This window comes from Triticum aestivum, chromosome 2D (assembly GCF_018294505.1).
Source record: "Triticum aestivum cultivar Chinese Spring chromosome 2D, IWGSC CS RefSeq v2.1, whole genome shotgun sequence".
Taxonomy (NCBI): Eukaryota; Viridiplantae; Streptophyta; class Magnoliopsida; order Poales; family Poaceae; genus Triticum; species Triticum aestivum.
The window spans coordinates 436,020,232-436,039,785 of record NC_057799.1 but is presented as its reverse complement, the minus strand read 5'-3'; the positions used below and the strand labels follow the sequence as shown (position 1 = coordinate 436,039,785).

Sequence of the window (19,554 nt, the reverse complement as noted above, 5' to 3'; positions counted from 1 at the left end):
CCCAGCGGTGCTTCCAGGACGTAATTCTTCTGTGCAGCAATGAGGATAATCCTCAAGTTACGGACCCAGTCTGTGTAATTGCTACCATCATCTTTCAACTTTGCTTTCTCAAGGAACGCATTAAAATTCAACGGAACAACAACACTGGCCATCTATCTACAATCAACATAGACAAGCAAGATACTATCAGGTACTAAGTTCATGATAAATTTAAGTTCAATTAATCATATTACTTAAGAACTCCCACTTAGATAGACATCCCTCTAATCCTCTAAGTGATCACGTGATCCATATCAACTAAACCATGTCCGATCATCACGTGAGATGGAGTAGTTTCAACGGTGAACATCACTATGTTGATCATATCCACTATATGATTCACGCTCGACCTTTCGGTCTCCGTGTTCCGAGGCCATATCTGTTATATGCTAGGCTCGTCAAGCTTAACCTGAGTATTCCGCGTGTGCAACTGTTTTGCGCCCGTTGTATTTGAACGTAGAACCTATCACACCTGATCATCACGTGGTGTCTCAGCACGAAGAACTTTCGCAACGGTGCATACTCAGGGAGAACACTTATACTTTGATAATTTAGTGAGGGATCATCTTATAATGCTACCGTCAATCAAAGCAAGATAAGATGCATAAAAGATAAACATCATATGCAATCAATATAAGTGATATGATATGGCCATCATCATCTTGTTCTTGTGATCTCCATCTCCGAAGCACCGTCATGATCACCATCGTCACCGGCGCGACACCTTGATCTCCATCGTAGCATCGTTGTCGTCTCGCCAATCTTATGCTTCTACGACTATCGCTACCGCTTAGTGATAAAGTAAAGCATTACAGGCCGATTGCATTGCATACAATAAAGCGACAACCATATGGCTCCTGCCAGTTGCTGATAACTCGGTTACAAAACATGATCATTGTCAGGACCGTTTTTTCGGGATATTAATTTCCCAGAAAATGGCCTTTGTGCCCACCAGCCCCAGGATTACTGTTAGCTGATGAGGCACCAACTTGATACAATAATTCCAAGCAAAGTACAAAATATGTAGTACAAGACCATTGTGGCCTATGAGTACAACACTTGGTTTCTAGTGGTTGATGGCGGAAGCGGTTTGTGGTTCATCTGCGTCTATGGAACTCCATTTCCCACAGGAACAGCTGACCAGGATAACTCCTATCTTCGTGAGGCTGCTATCATCATTGCGTAGGTTCCAGGGCTGTCACCGCAATGCTTATCTCCATGCGAGGAATCTGGCCAAGACAATAGCCAGGGACAAGCCAGTGAGTACTTTGAATGTACTCGCAAACATTATGAACACGGGTATAATATAATAGTGGGAAATCATACTCCGAAAGATTCTACGATCATAACGTCTGTCACTAAATAAACAAAAATTCAAGATGCACGCGTGCAGGTAAAATATGAATGTGCAATACGAGAGTAGAAATAGAATGCACCGATCGAGTGTCTGAAGCGACGCCCCGAAAGGATAATAAGATAAAATCATGCCTCAGTCGGGCGTCTGAGCGACACCACATAAAGGGCTTATGAAGAATAAATAAATGACAAACATGCCGCAGTCGGGCGTCTGAGCGACACCACATAAAGGGCTTATAAAGAATAAATAAATAACAAACATGCCGCAGTCGGGCGTCTGAGCGACACCGCATAAAGGGCTTATAAAGAATAAATAAATAACAAGCATGCCACAGTCGGGCGTCTGAGCGACACCGCATAAAGGGCTTATAAAGAATAAATAAATAACAAGCATGCCACAGTCGGGCGTCTGAGCGACACCACATAAAGGGCTTATAAATAAATAAATAACAAGCATGCCGCAGTCGGGCGTCTGAGCGACACCACATAAAGGGCTTATAAATGATAATCGCAGTGAGTAGCCCGGAGGTAGAACAGTCCCAGGGATACTCACTAATTCAAATAATGTAAATGGTTAGTCCACAATAATAATAAAAATCCTCACATGACACAGGTCATAATCCATGTTCTAGTTTAGCCGTTTCTGCATCCGAAGATCGTCACTATGCTCTAGTTTAGCCGTTTCTCCATCCGAAGACCGTTACTATGTTCTAGTTTAGCCGTTTCTCCATCTGAATACCGTTACTATGCTCCAGTCTAGCCGTTTCTCCATCCGAAAACCGTCACTAGACCCATCTCAGACTGTAGTCCTTACCCATGGACATGGCTATCTGAATAGATATAACCTCTGCAGAGGGTGTACTCTTTACCCACGAGTAACGGATTTATTTAGTCCATCGGGGCTAATTCCGCCTACGGCCTTTTAATTGAAAACACGCCTGACCTGCACACACCGGCTTAACTTACCGGTGTTTGGAATCACCCACGACACCTGTCAAGCAAAACTCTAAGTGGGGAGGCTACAACCTCGACGTAGCATGGGATCAAATTTATATCGCGCGCTCTAAGGGGTGCCCCCCTCTCGGTCCCAACCGGAAACACCCATGCCCCCGGACCAGGTGGCATGCCTACCGGAGGCCTCCGGTATCTTCCACCATGGCCTCTCTGTACGGTGTGTGCTTTGGTAAGGGGTTGACAACTTACTGAACCGTACCCTACCTGCGGCAGGGACAAGTGGTAGTACAAAACAAGTAGGGGAAGTTACTGAACAAGACTCGACCTACGACCGACTCAGGAGGTCCAAGTATTCTCCGAATGATTAGCATAACCAATATATTTCCATTAACAGACAGAATCACCGCTCATCAAACCTCATCATGCCATACCGGACACACTCGTCTCGATGAGGAACTAGGGACAAGCTCGTGTCTACCCAAGACCACGACTTTCCCGGCTTCCTGCCGGTATGCATGAAAAGCTCGCGAGGATGATCACTATCACCAGCATATCCATTTCTAACAGTAAAGCATCTCCAATATGCACTCATGCGTGTGACTTTATCGTTACATAAAAATAACGTATTGCTCCAAGTCAAGGTAGTGTTGTAACCGTATCAAAACACCTCACAAAAATATCATGCCAGAGTTCAGAATGCTTGCCTTCAAGAGTATGCAAGGGGGTGCACTTTTTCGAAAGTTTTCTTCTCTCTCCACTTCCTATTTTGAAAAATATTCAAATAACAAATAGTTCAAAACAGTACAAAAAGTTGTCCCAAATATTTTTGAAATAAATCTTAAAATAAACTAGATGAAATTTGAGAGAGGTAGGAAAAAGAATCAACTCATTTGGAGTTTTATTTTAAAAGATATAGCCAGTCAAAGTTCTGTTTTTAATAAAACCAGAAAAAGAAAACGTTCCGGGGGAAAATACGCTTTTGAAGCAGAGGAAACGTACTCAGGCGTTTACGCGACCACTTAAACACGTGGTGGCGGGGCTGGGTCACTGACAGTTGGTCCAGCGGGCCCACTGGTCAGGTTTGACTAGTCTCTCCTCCCTCCTCTTCCTCTGCCCGAACGGAGGCGGGACTCTGGCGACCGCCGCCGGCGATTGGCGGCTCCTCGCGGGCTCCGGAGGGCAGGGATGGATCCGTGGCTCCAGGGCGGTCCTCCCGGTGGTCGAGGGGGCCGTGGGGGCGAAGGGAGTCGCCGGCGGCGAGCTCCGCGGCGGAGGAGGTTTCGGGCATGATTGGGGGTTTGGGCTGTGGTGGCTCTCGATCGAAGCTAAGAGGATGGGCGACTCCGTGAGGTCGAGGGGAAATGGATGGTGGTGTTGGAGGCATGGGGGAGGGTCTGGTTGCGATGAATGGCACCGGAAGGTGGCGGCGGCCGAACCGACCAGAGTCGAGGAAGACGGCTACCATCCATCGAATGCTGGATGTGGGGGTGCTATGGGGGTGGCCTGGGGTCGTCTAAGTGCTCGGAGGGGCTCGGGGGCCTCCTTTTATAGCGCGACGGGGCTGGTTCCGCGGTGGTGGATAAGAACGACGGCGAGTCGCCGTTCTGTAGCTGCAGGGCGTCGTGGCGGCGATGAGCGCGTGCCGACGAGCATGTGGATGAGCTCGGGCTGTTCACGGGGGCAGCTGGCACGCGCGGGTGGCTTGGGCGGCGCCGTCCATGGCAGAGCCCGCTGCCGACGCCGGCGTGCCGCCAAGGGAGCCCTGACGGCGGCGCTGTAGGGCGCCAGGGGTGGCTTGGAGGGTTCTGGCGAGTGGGCGAGGGTAGTGCGTGGCTCTGCAGGCGAGCAAGGGCCAGGGGCGGGACGCGGCGAGGGCGGCAGTGCGACGCGGCGGCTCGGTGCGCGCGCGTGCAAAACGTGCGCTATGGGCGCGCCCAGAGCACGCACGGGACATGCTCGACGTAATGCTAGGGCAGCCTAGCGTGCTAGAGCGAGGCTGGCAATTAACAGGACAGGGTTAGGGGTAGCTAGGAGCTTAGTGGACAAGGTTGCTGGGTCAGTGGATCAAGTACACAGTGCAAACTAAAACTCATGTCAAAACTGACTGTGCACACCAAGTGTTCGACAGAATGCTAAGTGCATTTAGGCAACTCTTGGAGTGGCCAAAATCTCCAGATCAGGGTCTCTCTAGATGAAGGTGATGATGGCAAGATCATTTGGCCAAAACCAGAAACTTGCTAGTGCAAGTTTTGCAAAACTTCAGTTTTGGACAGAAAGAAAAAGGTCTCATTGCATGCACTTAAAATCCTCCAATGGGTCCACTCTCCTGGACTTAAGGGTTTTGCAGGGTGGTCTACAAGCAGGAAAAAGCTCATGGGCACTAGAGCAAAATAAAATAGGGTTGCAGTACAAATCACCAAACTGGAGCAGAATGAAGATGAGGTTGATTCACTCAAATATTTCAAAGAACATCACTGGGTTTTAGCATAAAGTTGAATCATGTGCATCTACTGACATCTCCAAACACTTGGAAGAATTTTTAAAAGAAAATTTAAATAGGTTGTAGTGCAAAAATACCTACTGGACCAGATTTGAAAAGTTGATGTAGAGCTCAAAATCTCCAATGACCAAAATATGTTCTTGCATAAAAGTGATGTGGAAACATCACATGACATCCCCAAATTTTGGTGAAAATTTTAAATGCATTTATCAAATGGTTGCAGTGCAACAGAGGCTCCAAATTTATGAAAAATCATTTTAAAATAATAAAGTTCAGGAAAAACAATTATGCAAATAAATCCACTGATAAGGAATTGTTTTATTGAGAGAGCATACAAGTCCAATAATACTTTTGGAAAGTTTCCACTTGAGGTAAAAAAAACCACAACATTAAAGAGAAGAGGGGTTCTGAAATCAAAAGAGAAATCCAGAAAAATAAAAGTTTTAATTTCCTGGCAAAATTTTAATTAATAAAACGAGGTCATAATTTTGGGGTGTCACAATCATCTCATACAATAAAATTTAGCATCATGTCTTGACCATATCACATCACAACATGCCCTGCAAAAACAAGTTAGACGTCCTCTACTTTGTTGTTGCAAGTTTTAAGTGGCTGCTACGGGCTTAGCAAGAACCGTTCTCACCTACGCATCAAAACCACAACGATAGTTTGTCAAGTTGGTGCTGTTTTAACCTTCGCAAGGACCAGGCGTAGCCACACTCGGTTCAACTAAAGTTGAAGAAACTGACACCCGCCAGCCACCTCTGTGCAAAGCACGTCGGAAGAACCAGTCTCGCGTAATGTCGGTCCGGGCCGCTTCATCCAACAATACCGCCGAACCAAAGTATGACATGCTGGTAAGTAGTATGACTTATATCGCCCACAACTCACTTGTGTTCTACTCGTGCATATAACATCAACGCATAAAACCAGGCTCGGATGCCACTGTTGGGGAACGTAGTAATTTCAAAAAAATTCCTACGCACACGCAAGATCATGGTGATGCATAGCAACGAGAGGGGAGAGTGTTGTCCACGTACCCTCGTAGACCGAAAGCGGAAGCGTTAGCACAACACGGTTGATGTAGTCGTACGTCTTCACGATCCGACCGATCAAGTACCGAACGCATGGCACCTCCGAGTTCAGCACACGTTCAGCCCGATGACGTCCCTCGAACTCCGATCCAGCCGAGTGTTGAGGGAGAGTTTTGTCAGCACGACGGCGTGGTGACTCCCTCCCTTTTCCTTGTTGGACTAGGAGTGGAGGGGGAAAGAGGAGGGAGAGAGGAAGGAAAGGGGGGGCGGCGCCCCCCTCTCCTTGTCCTATTTGGACTAGGGGGAGGGGCGCGCGGCCCTGCCCTGGCCGCCTCTCCTCTCTTCCACTAAGGCCCACTATGGCCCATTAAGCCCCCGGGGGGTTCCGGTAACCTCCCGGTACTCCGGTAAAATTCCGATTTCACCCGGAACACTTCCGATATCCAAACATAGGCTTCCAATATATCAATCTTCATGTCTCGACCATTTCGAGACTCCTTGTCATGTCCGTGATCACATCCGGGACTCCGAACAACCTTCGGTACATCAAAACATATAAACTCATAATATAACTGTCATCGAAACTTTAAGCGTGCGGACCCTACGGGTTCGAGAACTATGTAGACATGACCAAGACACGTCTCCGGTCAATAACCAATAGCGGAACCTGGATGCTCATATTGGCTCCCACATATTCTACGAAGATCTTTATCGGTCAGACCGCATAACAACATACGTTGTTCCCTTTGTCATCGGTATGTTACTTGCCCGAGATTCGATCGTCGGTATCTCAATACCTAGTTCAATCTCGTTACCGGCAAGTCTCTTTACTCGTTCCGTAATACATCATCCCGCAACAAACTCATTAGTTGCAATGCTTGCAAGGCTTAAGTGATGTGCATTACCGAGAGGGCCCAGAGATACCTCTCCGACAATCGGAGTGACAAATCCTAATCTCGAAATACGCCAACCCAACAAGTACCTTCGGAGACACCTGTAGAGCACCTTTATAATCACCCAGTTACGTTGTGACGTTTGGTAGCACACAAAGTGTCCCTCCGGTAAACGGGAGTTGCATACTCTCATAGTCATAGGAACATGTATAAGTCGTGAAGAAAGCAATAGCAACATACTAAACGATCGAGTGCTAAGCTAACGAAATGGGTCAAGTCAATCACATCATTCTCCTAATGATGTGATCCCGTTAATCAAATGACAACTCATGTCTATGGCTAGGAAACATAACCATCTTTGATCAACGAGCTAGTCAAGTAGAGGCATACTAGTGACACTCTGTTTGTCTATGTATTCACACATGTATTATGTTTCCGGTTAATACAATTCTAGCATGAATAATAAACATTTATCATGATATAAGGAAATAAATAATGACTTTACTATTGCCTCTAGGGCATATTTCCTTCAGTCTTGTCGTCCTTCTGGTCTTGGTCTCGTTGCACCAATATAGCAACCTTTGCCTGATGCCTCGGTACTCTTTGCCTGCGCTGGCCTCCTTAGCACCAAAGAGGAAATAAGGACGCTGCGCACGCTAGTGCCCGCCTGGCGCCCGCCTGGTGCCGTTCGTCATGGCTCACGTCATGAGGGCCTCGTGAGGTTTGCCCCGCCTTGATATCTCCGCTCCTCGTGAGCCTGCCTGGCTAGGCCACTCCAGAGGAGGTCTTGCGTTGTCCGCCTCGCGAGGCTCGGACCCTCATGAGGGTCTTGGATGCCTTGTTGATGAAGATGGGCCCTACGGCCTGCTAGCTTAGCCACGCTGTGGGCCGCAGGCAGGCAAGTCTGGGGACCCCCGTTCCCAGAACGCCGACAGTGACTGCCTCTTCGTTCGGCACCATGTCATCAGGGACCAGACCCAAAGTGCGCAACAACACGTTTTCAGCAGGTTTGGCCTTGGCCGTGGATGTCCCCGCGTTGCGCTTGGTCGCCCTCGTCGTTCGCTTCGGCGTGAAAGGCTCAGCATCGGGGCGAAGAGAGGACGCCTCGACTTCCTTCAGCAGTGGTGGAGCAAGCTTCTTCATGATGTTGGTGCAAAACGCCTTGAGCCTCCCATATGCAATCGCCTCCTAATCAGTCATTCCTCCCACCGCGTGCACGTCTGCCACCTCCAATGTGTCTTGCGGCTCCAGGACACTATGCACACACTCAACCTCCTGACCCTCAAGTCCGAGGCCAGGTAACTGCATGCAGGGCGACGACAGAATAGGAGCGGGGGGGGGGGAAATATTTTGGGCACCCCGACTTGGCCAATCAGCGGCCCTGCATGTGCATGGGAACCAACAGCGGTTTCCACGCCATTGGCTTGGCCAATCAGCGGCCCTGCATGTGCATGAGAACCATCAGCAGTTTCCGCGCCATCGTCTTGACCAATCAGCGGACCTGCAGGTGCATGAGAACCATCAGCGGTTTCCATCAGCTCGATCTCCGGCTCTGTTTGTCCCATGGCACCGCAGCTAATCATTGCTGCATGGTGAATCTCCTCCCTGCTCTGGATAGCCGTCTCCACTCTATCGGGATCCGCGCCCTGTTCGCGTATTGGCTCCCTCCTAAGTGGCCCCGCCACCACCGCGTCCCTCCGGATTGGCGCAGACGGTTCCACCGACTGCGCAGGGCAAACGAGTGGCCCCGGCGGAGCCGGAACCACCCCAGACGACCCAAGGTGGGCCCACTCTCTGGCTTTGCCCCAAAGCCGCCTCCGGATTGGCTACTTCTAGCTCCATGCGATGTGGTGGGGTCACCTCCTTCTGAGCCACTGCCGGGGCGACGACAGGCGGGTCCCCCACGGTCGCGTCCATCTGCATCCCATGCCCAGGGCTCGTCAGAACTCCGCTCCGGTCCAAATTTGAAACCTGACGGTTGGGCGTAGTTGCTTGAGATGCCCTCCCTGCCGGTCTAGCCGTTGGACTACCACCAATGGGATGCGCGCCATCTGGTCTGGTCAAGCGGTCAAAGGCTGACGGCCTGACCGTGATCCTGTCCCGCACCACGCTGGGCCAGCTGGCCGGGGCCATAGCTGATGCCAACGGCATGCATGGCAACCTCCAGTCCATCTCCCCACTCCTCGGCACCGGATTGCTTGCAACCCTGCGGCCGGCGTCCTGGCCGCCATGACCAGCAACGAGCTAGCCTCTGTCATCACGAACGCTGAACCTCCAGTCTCTGCGCGCGGACGTGGCTCCCCATCCGCCCCTCAAACCTCCGCTGTTGCTGGAATCAGGGAGGCCACTCTGGCCGCTGCCAGAAGAGACGCCTAGGAACGCTGGCTCCTCCGTCGCGGTGTAGTCATAGACCTCGGCGATGTGGATGAGGACCTTGTACTGGAGCATCGTCGGCTCCATAATCTCGGTGTTGTGGCTTAGTGTGATTGCTTGGTCCTCGGATGATCAACGGTATGCCTCGGATTTATTATAACAACCATGATCTAAATTGTCATATTTGTTCCAGAATTTATGTAGTTGCAAAAGTACGGTTTTTTCCCCTTATGAATGCTCCCTGTACATGCTAAAACTGCTTCTTCTTCTTTTTGTGGAAAGCTAAAACTGCTTCTGTAAACACACAAATCGGAATAGCAGTGAAAAAAAGGCCATCTCTCACCACCGAACCGACCCATCAATTGCTACTTCAAGGACCCCGCAAAAAAAAAGGACCCAGCAAAGAAAAAATAAATGAAAGCCTTTACATACGAGCCCACCAGTGGCCAGGCCACAGACAAACGGGGCCAATCAAACGGGCCACAATATGCTCTTCGTCGGCACTGCACCGAACAGATCGTTCGCTCCTGGTTCGCTCAAAAAAAAAAAAAAGATCGTTCGCTCCTGGCTGCTGGCGCTGGCGGATAGGCGACTACCTTCAGATCTTCCTCTTCCCCCTCTCCCGGATTCAAAATTTTCGGTGGCCATCTCTCTCCCCACCCTGCTGCCGACCCACCTCCATGCCCAAACCCTAGGCCCCCCTCTCCTCCCCCGGCCACCTCCGCGACCGCCGGTAGCCGGCCATGGAGGGCCTCTTCATGCAGGTCTTCGAGCGCCGGGACTGGGTCACCGGGCAGATGCGCCAGCAGGTCGACTCCCACGCCGAGTCCCTCGCCTGCGCCTTCCTCGCTGCCGGCCACCGCCCCCCGCCGTGGCTCCTCCCTCCTGCGCCGCCGGTCTGCAAGGTGCTTATCCCCCCCCCCCCCCCCCCCCCCCCCCCTGGAGCCTTTTCCCTCCTCGAAACATAATTTAACCTCACAGAGGACATCAGGAGCTACTCCAAATTAGCTCATAAAACTGGATAATACAGTTGTGCTAATTGCTTTGTTATTCTCCGTGTAAGCGCGTTAGTATATTACTTGTAGCAAACATGGCCATGCGTTGCAACGGAGACAAAAAAAAAACATGCTCTTGGATCATGGACATCGAGGAAACTATAAATGCAGTGCCGATATTGATGGAGCCAGTGCGATGCTACGGGTTGTATGAACCATGGATCCTAGAGCTCAAGAAGCCGCACTCATGTCCGCAGTGGAAGAAAGCTAATGTTTAATGTTTATTACTTCTGGGTGTGTGTGTGAATATGCTACTTAGTGTTACATTGTAGTCCCACGCTATAGAAAAAGCTCACATAAATAGCTATTCAAAACCAAGTAGTGGCCTGAAAACTGAAACATTTTGTGTGCTTTCAGAGTTGATGACTTGCTAACATTCCTCTATTATCTAATTTCTGGCCACATTAGCCTACTCGCATGATGAAGACAGAGTGACTTTGCCTCAGTTAGCTACGTTGCTTGATTTGATCTTCCGATCTGTGTTGGCATTAGCAAACTTTTGATAAGTGTTGTGAATAAGCAAAACACATTTTGTAAGAAATGTAGTGATGCCTTAAGAACCTGATGCATGTTGGTTTTACTGCCGAGAGCCTTACCTTTGGTATACCGACGAATAGTCAGAAACCCAGTTATAGTTTTAATCCAGTGAAGTGTTCAATATGAAAAAGCTAAGCTCATATCACGTAGTGTGGCCATGATGTTGAGCGATACTACTAATTCATAAGTGAGGCTAGCCAAATACACCGGAGACTAAAGATGATCATGAACCTAACCTGTGGACTCATGAACTAAACCATATGGTAATATCAAACTAAAGCATGAAGTATGTCAGCCATGAAGAAATGTCGTTCTTTCACCTATCTCAATTAGAGTACACCCTGGTGTTTTCACCAGCTTCCTGCTCTTGGCCTCGTTCCTCAACAAAGCTGCTTCAGAGTACTGCTTCTTTGTTGTGTATAGATTGGAGAGCAGCAGGTAGTAGCCAGTGTAGACACATCATCAGAAACACAAACGAACAGACAATGCTATGTGCGTCTCACCCAAATCACACGATGCAGCTGCTCCAGCGCCGCCGCTGTCTCCCATGCCCCTCGGATTGCAGTTCCTAGTATTGTAGGTGCCACAAAATGCAAAGATCTGCTGGAACATGGACCGTTTCATTAAACATTAATCAAACATAGATGGTCAAGCCAAATGTAGGTTGCTGGGTTATTTCTCAGCAACTAATCTGCAAGAACATATTAAAAAAAAGGTCAACGAATACACCTCAATGTGCAAATGTTGATTCTTGAACAATTAAGATTGAAACAGAAGTTACTATCAGGATGAGTTTGCAAACATCAATTGGTTGGCAAGTAACGTCAATTGCTTATCCATTGATATGCGTGTCTTGTCATATGCAGATTTTACCTAGCCATATTACACACAGCAAGGGAAGCTTAAGATATAAACTGTATGCAAGGAAGATGAAGCACCACAACCACATGTTCTTGATTGCCTAACTTTCTTCATAGGTCTCACTACCAGAAAAAACCTACACACACAAAAATCAACACGCCGCTACATGGCCGCCGTCATGTCCACGCAGCCATGGATGCTCCAGATCTCAGGCTCACTTCACGTACCTCCTGCTTAACAGTGCAATTGCAGCGCCGGCCAGGCAGCATGACACTGCCAACGAGTGCTGGTGATCAGCATCAGGGTGAACTCGCCGTCAACGAAATGATCTTTCCCTTGTTCTTTCAGCGGGAGGTATACTTTTCCAAAACTGAACATCCAGACTTCTCATGACAAAATATTTGGACCCACACAAGGATTAATTTTTGGACTTCATTGGCGCATGCATACATGTTATTTTTTGTCAAGTAGCTGGGGGAATGAGGTTCCTTCAATCTGAATAAGAAAAATATAGAAGTTGTTTATCACTCTATCCAAATTTTCACCACAACTATATGGTTCCTGTAAGTTCGGTTTTATTCTGAAAAATAGTAGCATCATTATTAGCAACGTTCAGTAGCTCATTGCCTCTATATGAATTGGCCTTTTGGATATGTGATTCCGCTCTTTAAAATTTATTCACCATAACCCTTGTACAATGTGAGAAATCTGACAAAATATTTTTAGACCATGAGAAGCATATTTATTAACAAATAGGTGGCTAGCACAAACTTGCAAAACAGAACATATGAGAGAGATAATATTTTTAGACCTTGAGAAGCATATTAACAAATAGGTGGCCAGCACAAACTTGCAAAACGTAGCATACTGTATGAGAGAGAGAGATGGGGCTGCAGCGTTCGCTACACATGAATATTTCTTGTGGACATTCTATCAAACAGATGTCCTACAACTTGATGCAAAAACAAATATCTTATGGCTGGGTAGAATAACAAACCAAAGGAGCAACCGGAGCTTTCACCAGCAGTAGATGGGGAGGAGGAGCTGCGCTCGTCACTGGGTTGGAGCCGGGAGGTGTGTATGCCAACGTGGCCGGGGCGGCGCGACACGATTTGAGCCGGGAGGAGTTGCGTGGACAGGAGGAGGCGAGGGGCGTGTGTCCGGAGGCAGCGCACATCGCCTGCGGCATAGCCGCGAGGAGGCACAGGGTGGCTAGGGGTCGGGGCAGGGAGACGATGGGTAGGTGGGGGATGGACCAGTACGGGGTTGGGGATTTGGGCTGGGTCTTCTTTTCTTCCGCCACGAAACGTTGTTTTACTTACCACGGGCAATGGGGGGTAATTTTTTCCAACTTCAAGGGCAATTTGATGACGGACGGGCAGAAGCACTAACCCCTTTATTAGTAGGTATAGATATGTTATCTTGGCAACATATACTGCAGTTGCACGGAGCAGAGTGAAAGATAAGTACCAAAAAGAAAGAAGAGAAAAACCTGCCAGTAATTGTAATATTATTGGCTTATTTGATAAACAGTGAAATGTATGCTTGGTCACTGTTGGAAAAATACCATGCTATAATGTGCTGCAAGCCTGCAACTTTGCGAATGTAATTAAAACACTTTGAAGGCAAATATGTGTACCTGAAAAGACAACTAAGGAAAGCAAATCTATTTGGAAAGAAATTCCTGTTGAGAGTCAGACATCTTAAGACAGGTTCATCACTGATCCCAGTATCTTAGACCCATCACAAATCTCATTTTCAAGTTCTCTTGGTCATTTGGGTTACCCGAGATGTCACCGTAAATCCTGCGAATAGTAGACAGTGTTGTTCAACATGTCGTCCAGGATTAGCCGTTTTGTTTTGCTGGGCAATTTTTTTTAGGTGTTGCATTGGGGAATTTTGAGAGTGCCAATTTGGTGCTGTTGATCCTACATCTTGTTTTTTTATTAGTACCCAAGAGGGGCACACCTTAAGGGTGCGGGTTATAAGCGTTCATGAGTTGCTAACTGGTTGTCAGTGATTCAGAAATACACCGATTCGTTGTTTATTTAGCCTTTTGTTCATCATTGATATCTGATTTTACTCCCTTGCACATTGCTTTTGACACCTTTTATTCGTTAACTGAACCGCTTGTTTACTTGTAGAGCTAAATGGCAAACCTATTGTTCCGGGTTTACTTTTCGCTGGAAGCCAGATTACTACACCAGCAACGAACAGAACCTTCTTTCAGCCACGAGTTGTTCCTAGCATTTCACTCAGAAATGTGGGGGTTCCAAATGGATATGCTGGTCTAGACTCTATTTGTGACACCGTGGATACTAACCAACATGAAGTGCCTCAGCAAAAGCAGGTTTCAGTTGACCAGGAGATATTTGAGCCTAGTTCTGAAGTCAACATGTTCTCTGTGGTAAAGCGTTCCAGGTCAAGGCAGCGGCATATTGAAGATCGGTCGCGTGAGAAGGGTGAAGCGACAAATAGTGGAATCAGGGATGTTATGCAAGACAGGATGCAGAGGTCTGAACTTGCAACTGCAGGTTCGAACAAAACAACTGCATCATTATCCTCCAAACCATGTGGTGACGGTGAAAACAATGCTGGAACAACGACCTCTTTGCCAGGTCTGGAGAAAGGTTTTTATGCCAATCAGGATAGATCAACTGAATTCGTCAAGTGCAGTAAAGATGGTGATCTTGGAAATCAAGGAGTTAAGTTAGATTGTTCTCAAAATCAGATTGTCAATTCTGATAATAATGTCAAGGTTTCTGTTAGAAGTTCTTTTGGAGTGCAAGTTACAGGCTCTGTGTGCCATGCACTCCCTGAAACTTATCTGTCGGTTGAGCCGAAAAAACTTCAATTCGATGGTGTTGAATCAGTTTGCATGAATCCTGCAAGTGAACAGACGATGCAGCAACCAGTATGTGCCCTGGAAGGTGCCAATCTTGATCTTGCTGAGGCACATCCCTTTAATGAAGACCCGTCTTCTACCAGCTATTCTCAAGTTCCTCAGGAGCGACATCTGTTGGCCAGAACATCTTTAGAATTCAAGGAGACCGATGCGGAGACTCCCTTGGGCCCCACTTCCCCGGTTACACAAAACGAGACGCTCAATGGAAAGGCAGCATATGATGCGGTCAACTGCCATTCAGGAAAGCTGGGCGATGTTCAGATAAAATTATCAGCTTTGACCAAAGCATGCAACATTTCTGTCAGCAACAAAAAGGACGAGTCTGCAGTGCCAGAAGTTATGAGCAGTGTTTCAGCTAGAAGAACCAGCGAAATGCACTCAACTGAAAGGAACAGTATGACTTCAGCCGAAGATCTGCAACCAGATGGTACCATGCTTGCTATTTGTAGAATATATTTGCTAGTTTTTTTGTAGCAAAAGTTATTGTGCCATGTCCTTACATCGTTTCTTATCTTGCAGGAACAGAACAAGACACCTCTCTTATTGAGAATGCTGTTAAAGAAAATGTTAATTCATGTACAGCAGAAAACGATAAACGGAAATCTCCACAACCTTCTGTTCAATACTTCTTACCTAGTGCATCACATGAGAAAAATATTCTACTCGAGTCAGACAGAAGCAGTGCTGCTTGTGACCAGAAGAGGTCAGTACAAGATGGAGTTGAAGTAAGTGATAGTTTGTCATCTAAAAGGAGAAGAATAAGGCACCGGTCAGACTTTGACCTTTCCGGGACTCCTTGCACAAATTCATTGTCTCTGAACCACCAACTTGACATTTCTAGCCATATGTTAACCGCGACAAATTTCTCAGAGAAATCCCATCCTTCAGGTCCTTACTTCACAAGGAGTTCAGGATCCTGCAAGAGCATGTCTCTGGTGTCAGAGGGGGGGAATGCTGCAAGTGATGTTTATGGAAATGGGAATTCTTCACGTGGAAGAAGAAATACAACTAGCCTATTAAGTGGCGTCCTTGATAAATCTCCTACCGCAAGCACCAGCAGGAGTGCATTGGAAGGACGGGTCTTCAAAAATTCTCAAGAACAGAAACAAAATAAGTTGGAAGTGGAGTTTCTGACAACTGCTGCTTTGCCTTATTGCTCTGGCATCCTATCTCGTAATGAGGAAAACTGCACACAGCAGGTAAGTGCTCAGCAAGTGTACCAGACTACCAGTTCCCTTTCCTCTCTGAAGTTTTTTTTATTCCAAAAGAACCAGTTGTATTTTTTATTGCAAAATTATATGTCATGAAGTAGTAAACTAGTGGTAATGCTCAGTCTGGCTGCATTATTGGTGGAGCCTTTTCTTTGGATGCTTTGGTCTGACAAATTCGAATCCAGTCATGTAGGTTCTCTATTTCCTGTTTTTATTTATGGGATAGCCGATGGGAATATTCATGGGTATTTCATCACCGTTTTGTACTGATGAGTGATTAACATACAAACTAGATTGTGCCAATGGCGCAAGGCTAAATTCACACCGGGAGTTATTTGAAACAATTTGACTTTCTTGGTAAAACTTGGTTTTAGCAATCACTTAGGCTCTGGTACTTGTAACAACATTTTAGTATCTCTTGTAGTTTACACTTTAAGAAAACTCTTGGTCAAATGGCGCAAGGTTTCACTTTAGACCCATAGATATTTGCAGATGAAGGCTTAGTAGTGTGAACAATACTTAGAAGATGGCAAAAAACAAAGGCACTTTAGTTTAAACAATATTTCACCTCGGCAAGATTCTTGAGGAAGTCGCCTTCCACACCTTGCGCTCCTGCAGCCGAAGCTATCATCCATGAGACAAAGATGAGAAGCGATGAGCGGATGGAGGTGAACCGAGGCCGACTCAATTGATGAGGGAGTAGGCCGGCGGCACGGGAGAGAGAGAGAGAAAGAGGAGGGAATGGCTGTGCCACTGCATGCTTAGCTGCCGGGGCTCCGGTGCAGTGGCCAGAGGAATAAGCTACCTGTTAGTATTAGATATGACTTTATTGGCATTTATAATTGGTAGAGTTGGGTAATGTCCACTCTTCAGTCTATATTGCACTTGCTATTTTATGTGTGCCAGTGAGTCCTAGCGTATTTACTATTGTTCTTTCTGTTGGCAGGAAGGTACTTGCTTTGAAGGTCAGAACCTAAATGTCACGGCTGCGAGTGTGGCAGACCAGGAAATGGCTCCTGAGATGGATGACTTATCATCTCCAATTGCAATATTACATCAAGAAAATTATTCTGGAACAGAACTGTTTACTCGATTCCCGAGTTATGAACAAGCATCTGCTCCTAATGCACTGTTTCATGAGAAATTATGGTATGACTCGAATGAATGTGTTAGGAAATATAAAAGTTATGATCCAAAGGGACAATTGGGTGATGAATCTTTTGATTGTGATGGTTCAATGCCAGTAATGGAGATCTTTGATGTCTCTGACCAATTGGACAGCCCAATTATCGGAAAAAGGTCATTTGAGTCCCTTCACGATTCTCACCAATTAGACACCATTTGCTCAGATCCTCCAAACAAGCATAATACTAACACAGCGAGTAGTTTGCATCCGCTATTGACAACCACTATGTCTGGGAAACCCAGAAACTGTCCCCTCTCTGATGATCTACAATACAGTGCTAGTAACAGTCACAGCGGTATGGACTCCTTCGGATGTGGACTTGATTCGTTTTTTATTTCTGATGGTGTAGCCTCTTGCTCTTCAAATGCTAGCAGCAGACAAGAAATCAATGAAACTCCTTTGACTCCATCTGTTGAAAAGTATAGCCAGAAACTTTCATTAAGATCTGGATCTGGTTCAGAACATATGGGTTCTATTCCTGAACTTGAAGTCTTCCGAATTGATGAAGACAACAGCATTCCGGAAGAAGATGAGTACCAAGACATGGCTCCTGGATCTGTAGATGTGAATTGCTCATGCCAGCGACAATCTGGGGGAACAGCACTTCAGGATATTACTGGATTGTGGCAAAACAATGGAAATTCTCCGTCTCATTCGATGAGAAGCATGGATAAAGGTAACATAGACTTGAGTGCAGAATCTGTCAGTAGTGAGCTCACTCATCATTCAAATATCAGAAATGATAGCATTAAGCCAAGATACAATCACCCTACTTCAGTTAAGAGAGAAGGAAAAGTATCCCGTTCTCTTCATGACAGATCAGGTACGAAAGAAATAACCAAAAGCAGAAGTGGAAGACACAGGAGTGAAGCAAATATTGACAAGCAAGGCACGACAGAAATAATCAATGGCAGAAATGGAAGACACAGGAGTGAAGCAAATGTTGACAAACAAGGCACGGCAGAACTACTCAATAGCAAAAATGGAAGACACAGGAGTGAAGCAAATGTTGACAGACAATCTAAGCCTAGCAATATTGTTGCCAATGTGACATCTTTTGTACCTCTTGTAAAACAAAAGTTGCAATCTACAACAGTGTGCGGTAAGTTTTATTTGTTTAATTGTATTATTTATTTCGAACTACATGCTAAATCCACTAATGATGTTTATAGAAACTGTTAGATGGTGCTCATAAATGGCCTCTACAAATGGGGTTGCTGTGTTGCAGTTAAAAAAGATGTTAAGGTGAAGGCACTCAAGGCTGCTGAAGCTGCAAAACGTCTTGAAGAGAAGAAACAAAAGGAGCAAGAAAAGCGCAAAGCGGCTGCAAAAGCAGAGCGTGAAAGACTGAAGCAAGAGAAGGAACAAAAACAAAAACTTGAAGAGGAACAAAAGAAGAGACGAGAAGTTGATGCGGCCGCTAAGAAGCGGCAGAGAGAAGAAGGGGAAAAGAGGGAAACGATGAAAAGAAGAAAATGCATGGATGAAGCTCGAAAGCAACAGAAGCAGCCTATGGATAGACATCGAGGCACGAAGGATGAAAAAGATGCTCGTCAAAAAGCTTCTGTGAGTATAAGCTACATATATATATCATGTGATTTAATCTAATAACAAATGTATGTGCTAGTTCAACCTTCTACTGGTTTTTTTTGTCTAGATGGAGCAACTTATATAATTTTTATATTTTACTTTGTTTAAATAGGGTAGTATGCACGTACACATCACTTTTGATAGGGTAGTATAGAGTATGATAAGGTAGTATGGAGCTGTTTTTCGCGGGCAAGTAGTGCAGAATATATGTTCTTTTTTTAAACATGTGTAGAATATATATTCCTGTAATTCTTATAGAAGGTGATATGCACATTGAGGCCAAGTAAAGTTAGTCGTTGTGCCACACAAAAAAAGGAATAAAGTATTGTAAAAGGGAAGTACGTAGTATGAAGTATATACAAGACAATAGTATGGTGTATTTAACTTAAGTATATTATGTGAAAAAGAAGTATGGAGTATGTGGAAAAAGTAGTATGGCGTATCATGCTTGCAAGGTCGTTATCATCAGCAAATCATGATCCACCATGCACCATATCTTCTTTATGTATGTACTTTGTTAATTAGATATTTTTTTCATGCCTTCCTGGTAGTATCCGCTGCTGTCACCGGTGCAGTCACTGCGTCGGATTAACCTGGCATCATAGCCTTTTGATCTACATGAACCAGATGAGAGTTCAAACCTCAAAGTGAAGCGATGTATCATTGGAACATGTAGTAGAAAGAAAACTCAAGTGCATAGTTTCATGCATATATGCTTTTCGATGCATGCCTAGTAGTAGACGCGCGTAGCACAGACCTGGAGTGTTAACAACGTAGCCGCCAGCGCCGACGGCAAATGGTGCCGAGTAATGTGACGCCGACAATCAGTTTGTCTCTGATCTATGGCGACGGCATGGCCAGAACTCTGAATCAAGAAACATCCGTGCATCCAGAGAGAAAGAGTCTGAGTAGTTCGCCCTTGCGGGTTAGATTTTTTATTGAACCCGCTTACTTCATGCGCTCCAAAAGGGTAATGAGGTTGCATGAATCTTGGAATAAATGCACGGTGGATGAGATGGAGATAAGTACCACCTAGTGGTAGGATGCATTTTCCCTATAT

The 19,554-nt window shown here is 46.3% G+C and overlaps 1 protein-coding gene across 1 annotated transcript in view; it reads left to right on the top strand.

The window, feature by feature from the left end:
* Window positions 1-9,674: 9,674 nt before the first annotated feature.
* Window positions 9,675-19,554, top strand: part of LOC123053670 (uncharacterized) — an 11,904-nt gene continuing 2,024 nt past the window's right edge. Inside the window, exons 1-5 of the mRNA XM_044477190.1 lie at window positions 9,675-10,054; window positions 13,747-14,934; window positions 15,027-15,706; window positions 16,665-18,006; window positions 18,133-18,470. Of these exons, the coding sequence (XP_044333125.1) occupies window positions 13,998-14,934; window positions 15,027-15,706; window positions 16,665-18,006; window positions 18,133-18,470 (3,297 nt within the window). The 5' untranslated portion in view covers window positions 9,675-10,054; window positions 13,747-13,997. The remainder of the gene's footprint in view (window positions 10,055-13,746; window positions 14,935-15,026; window positions 15,707-16,664; window positions 18,007-18,132; window positions 18,471-19,554) is intronic.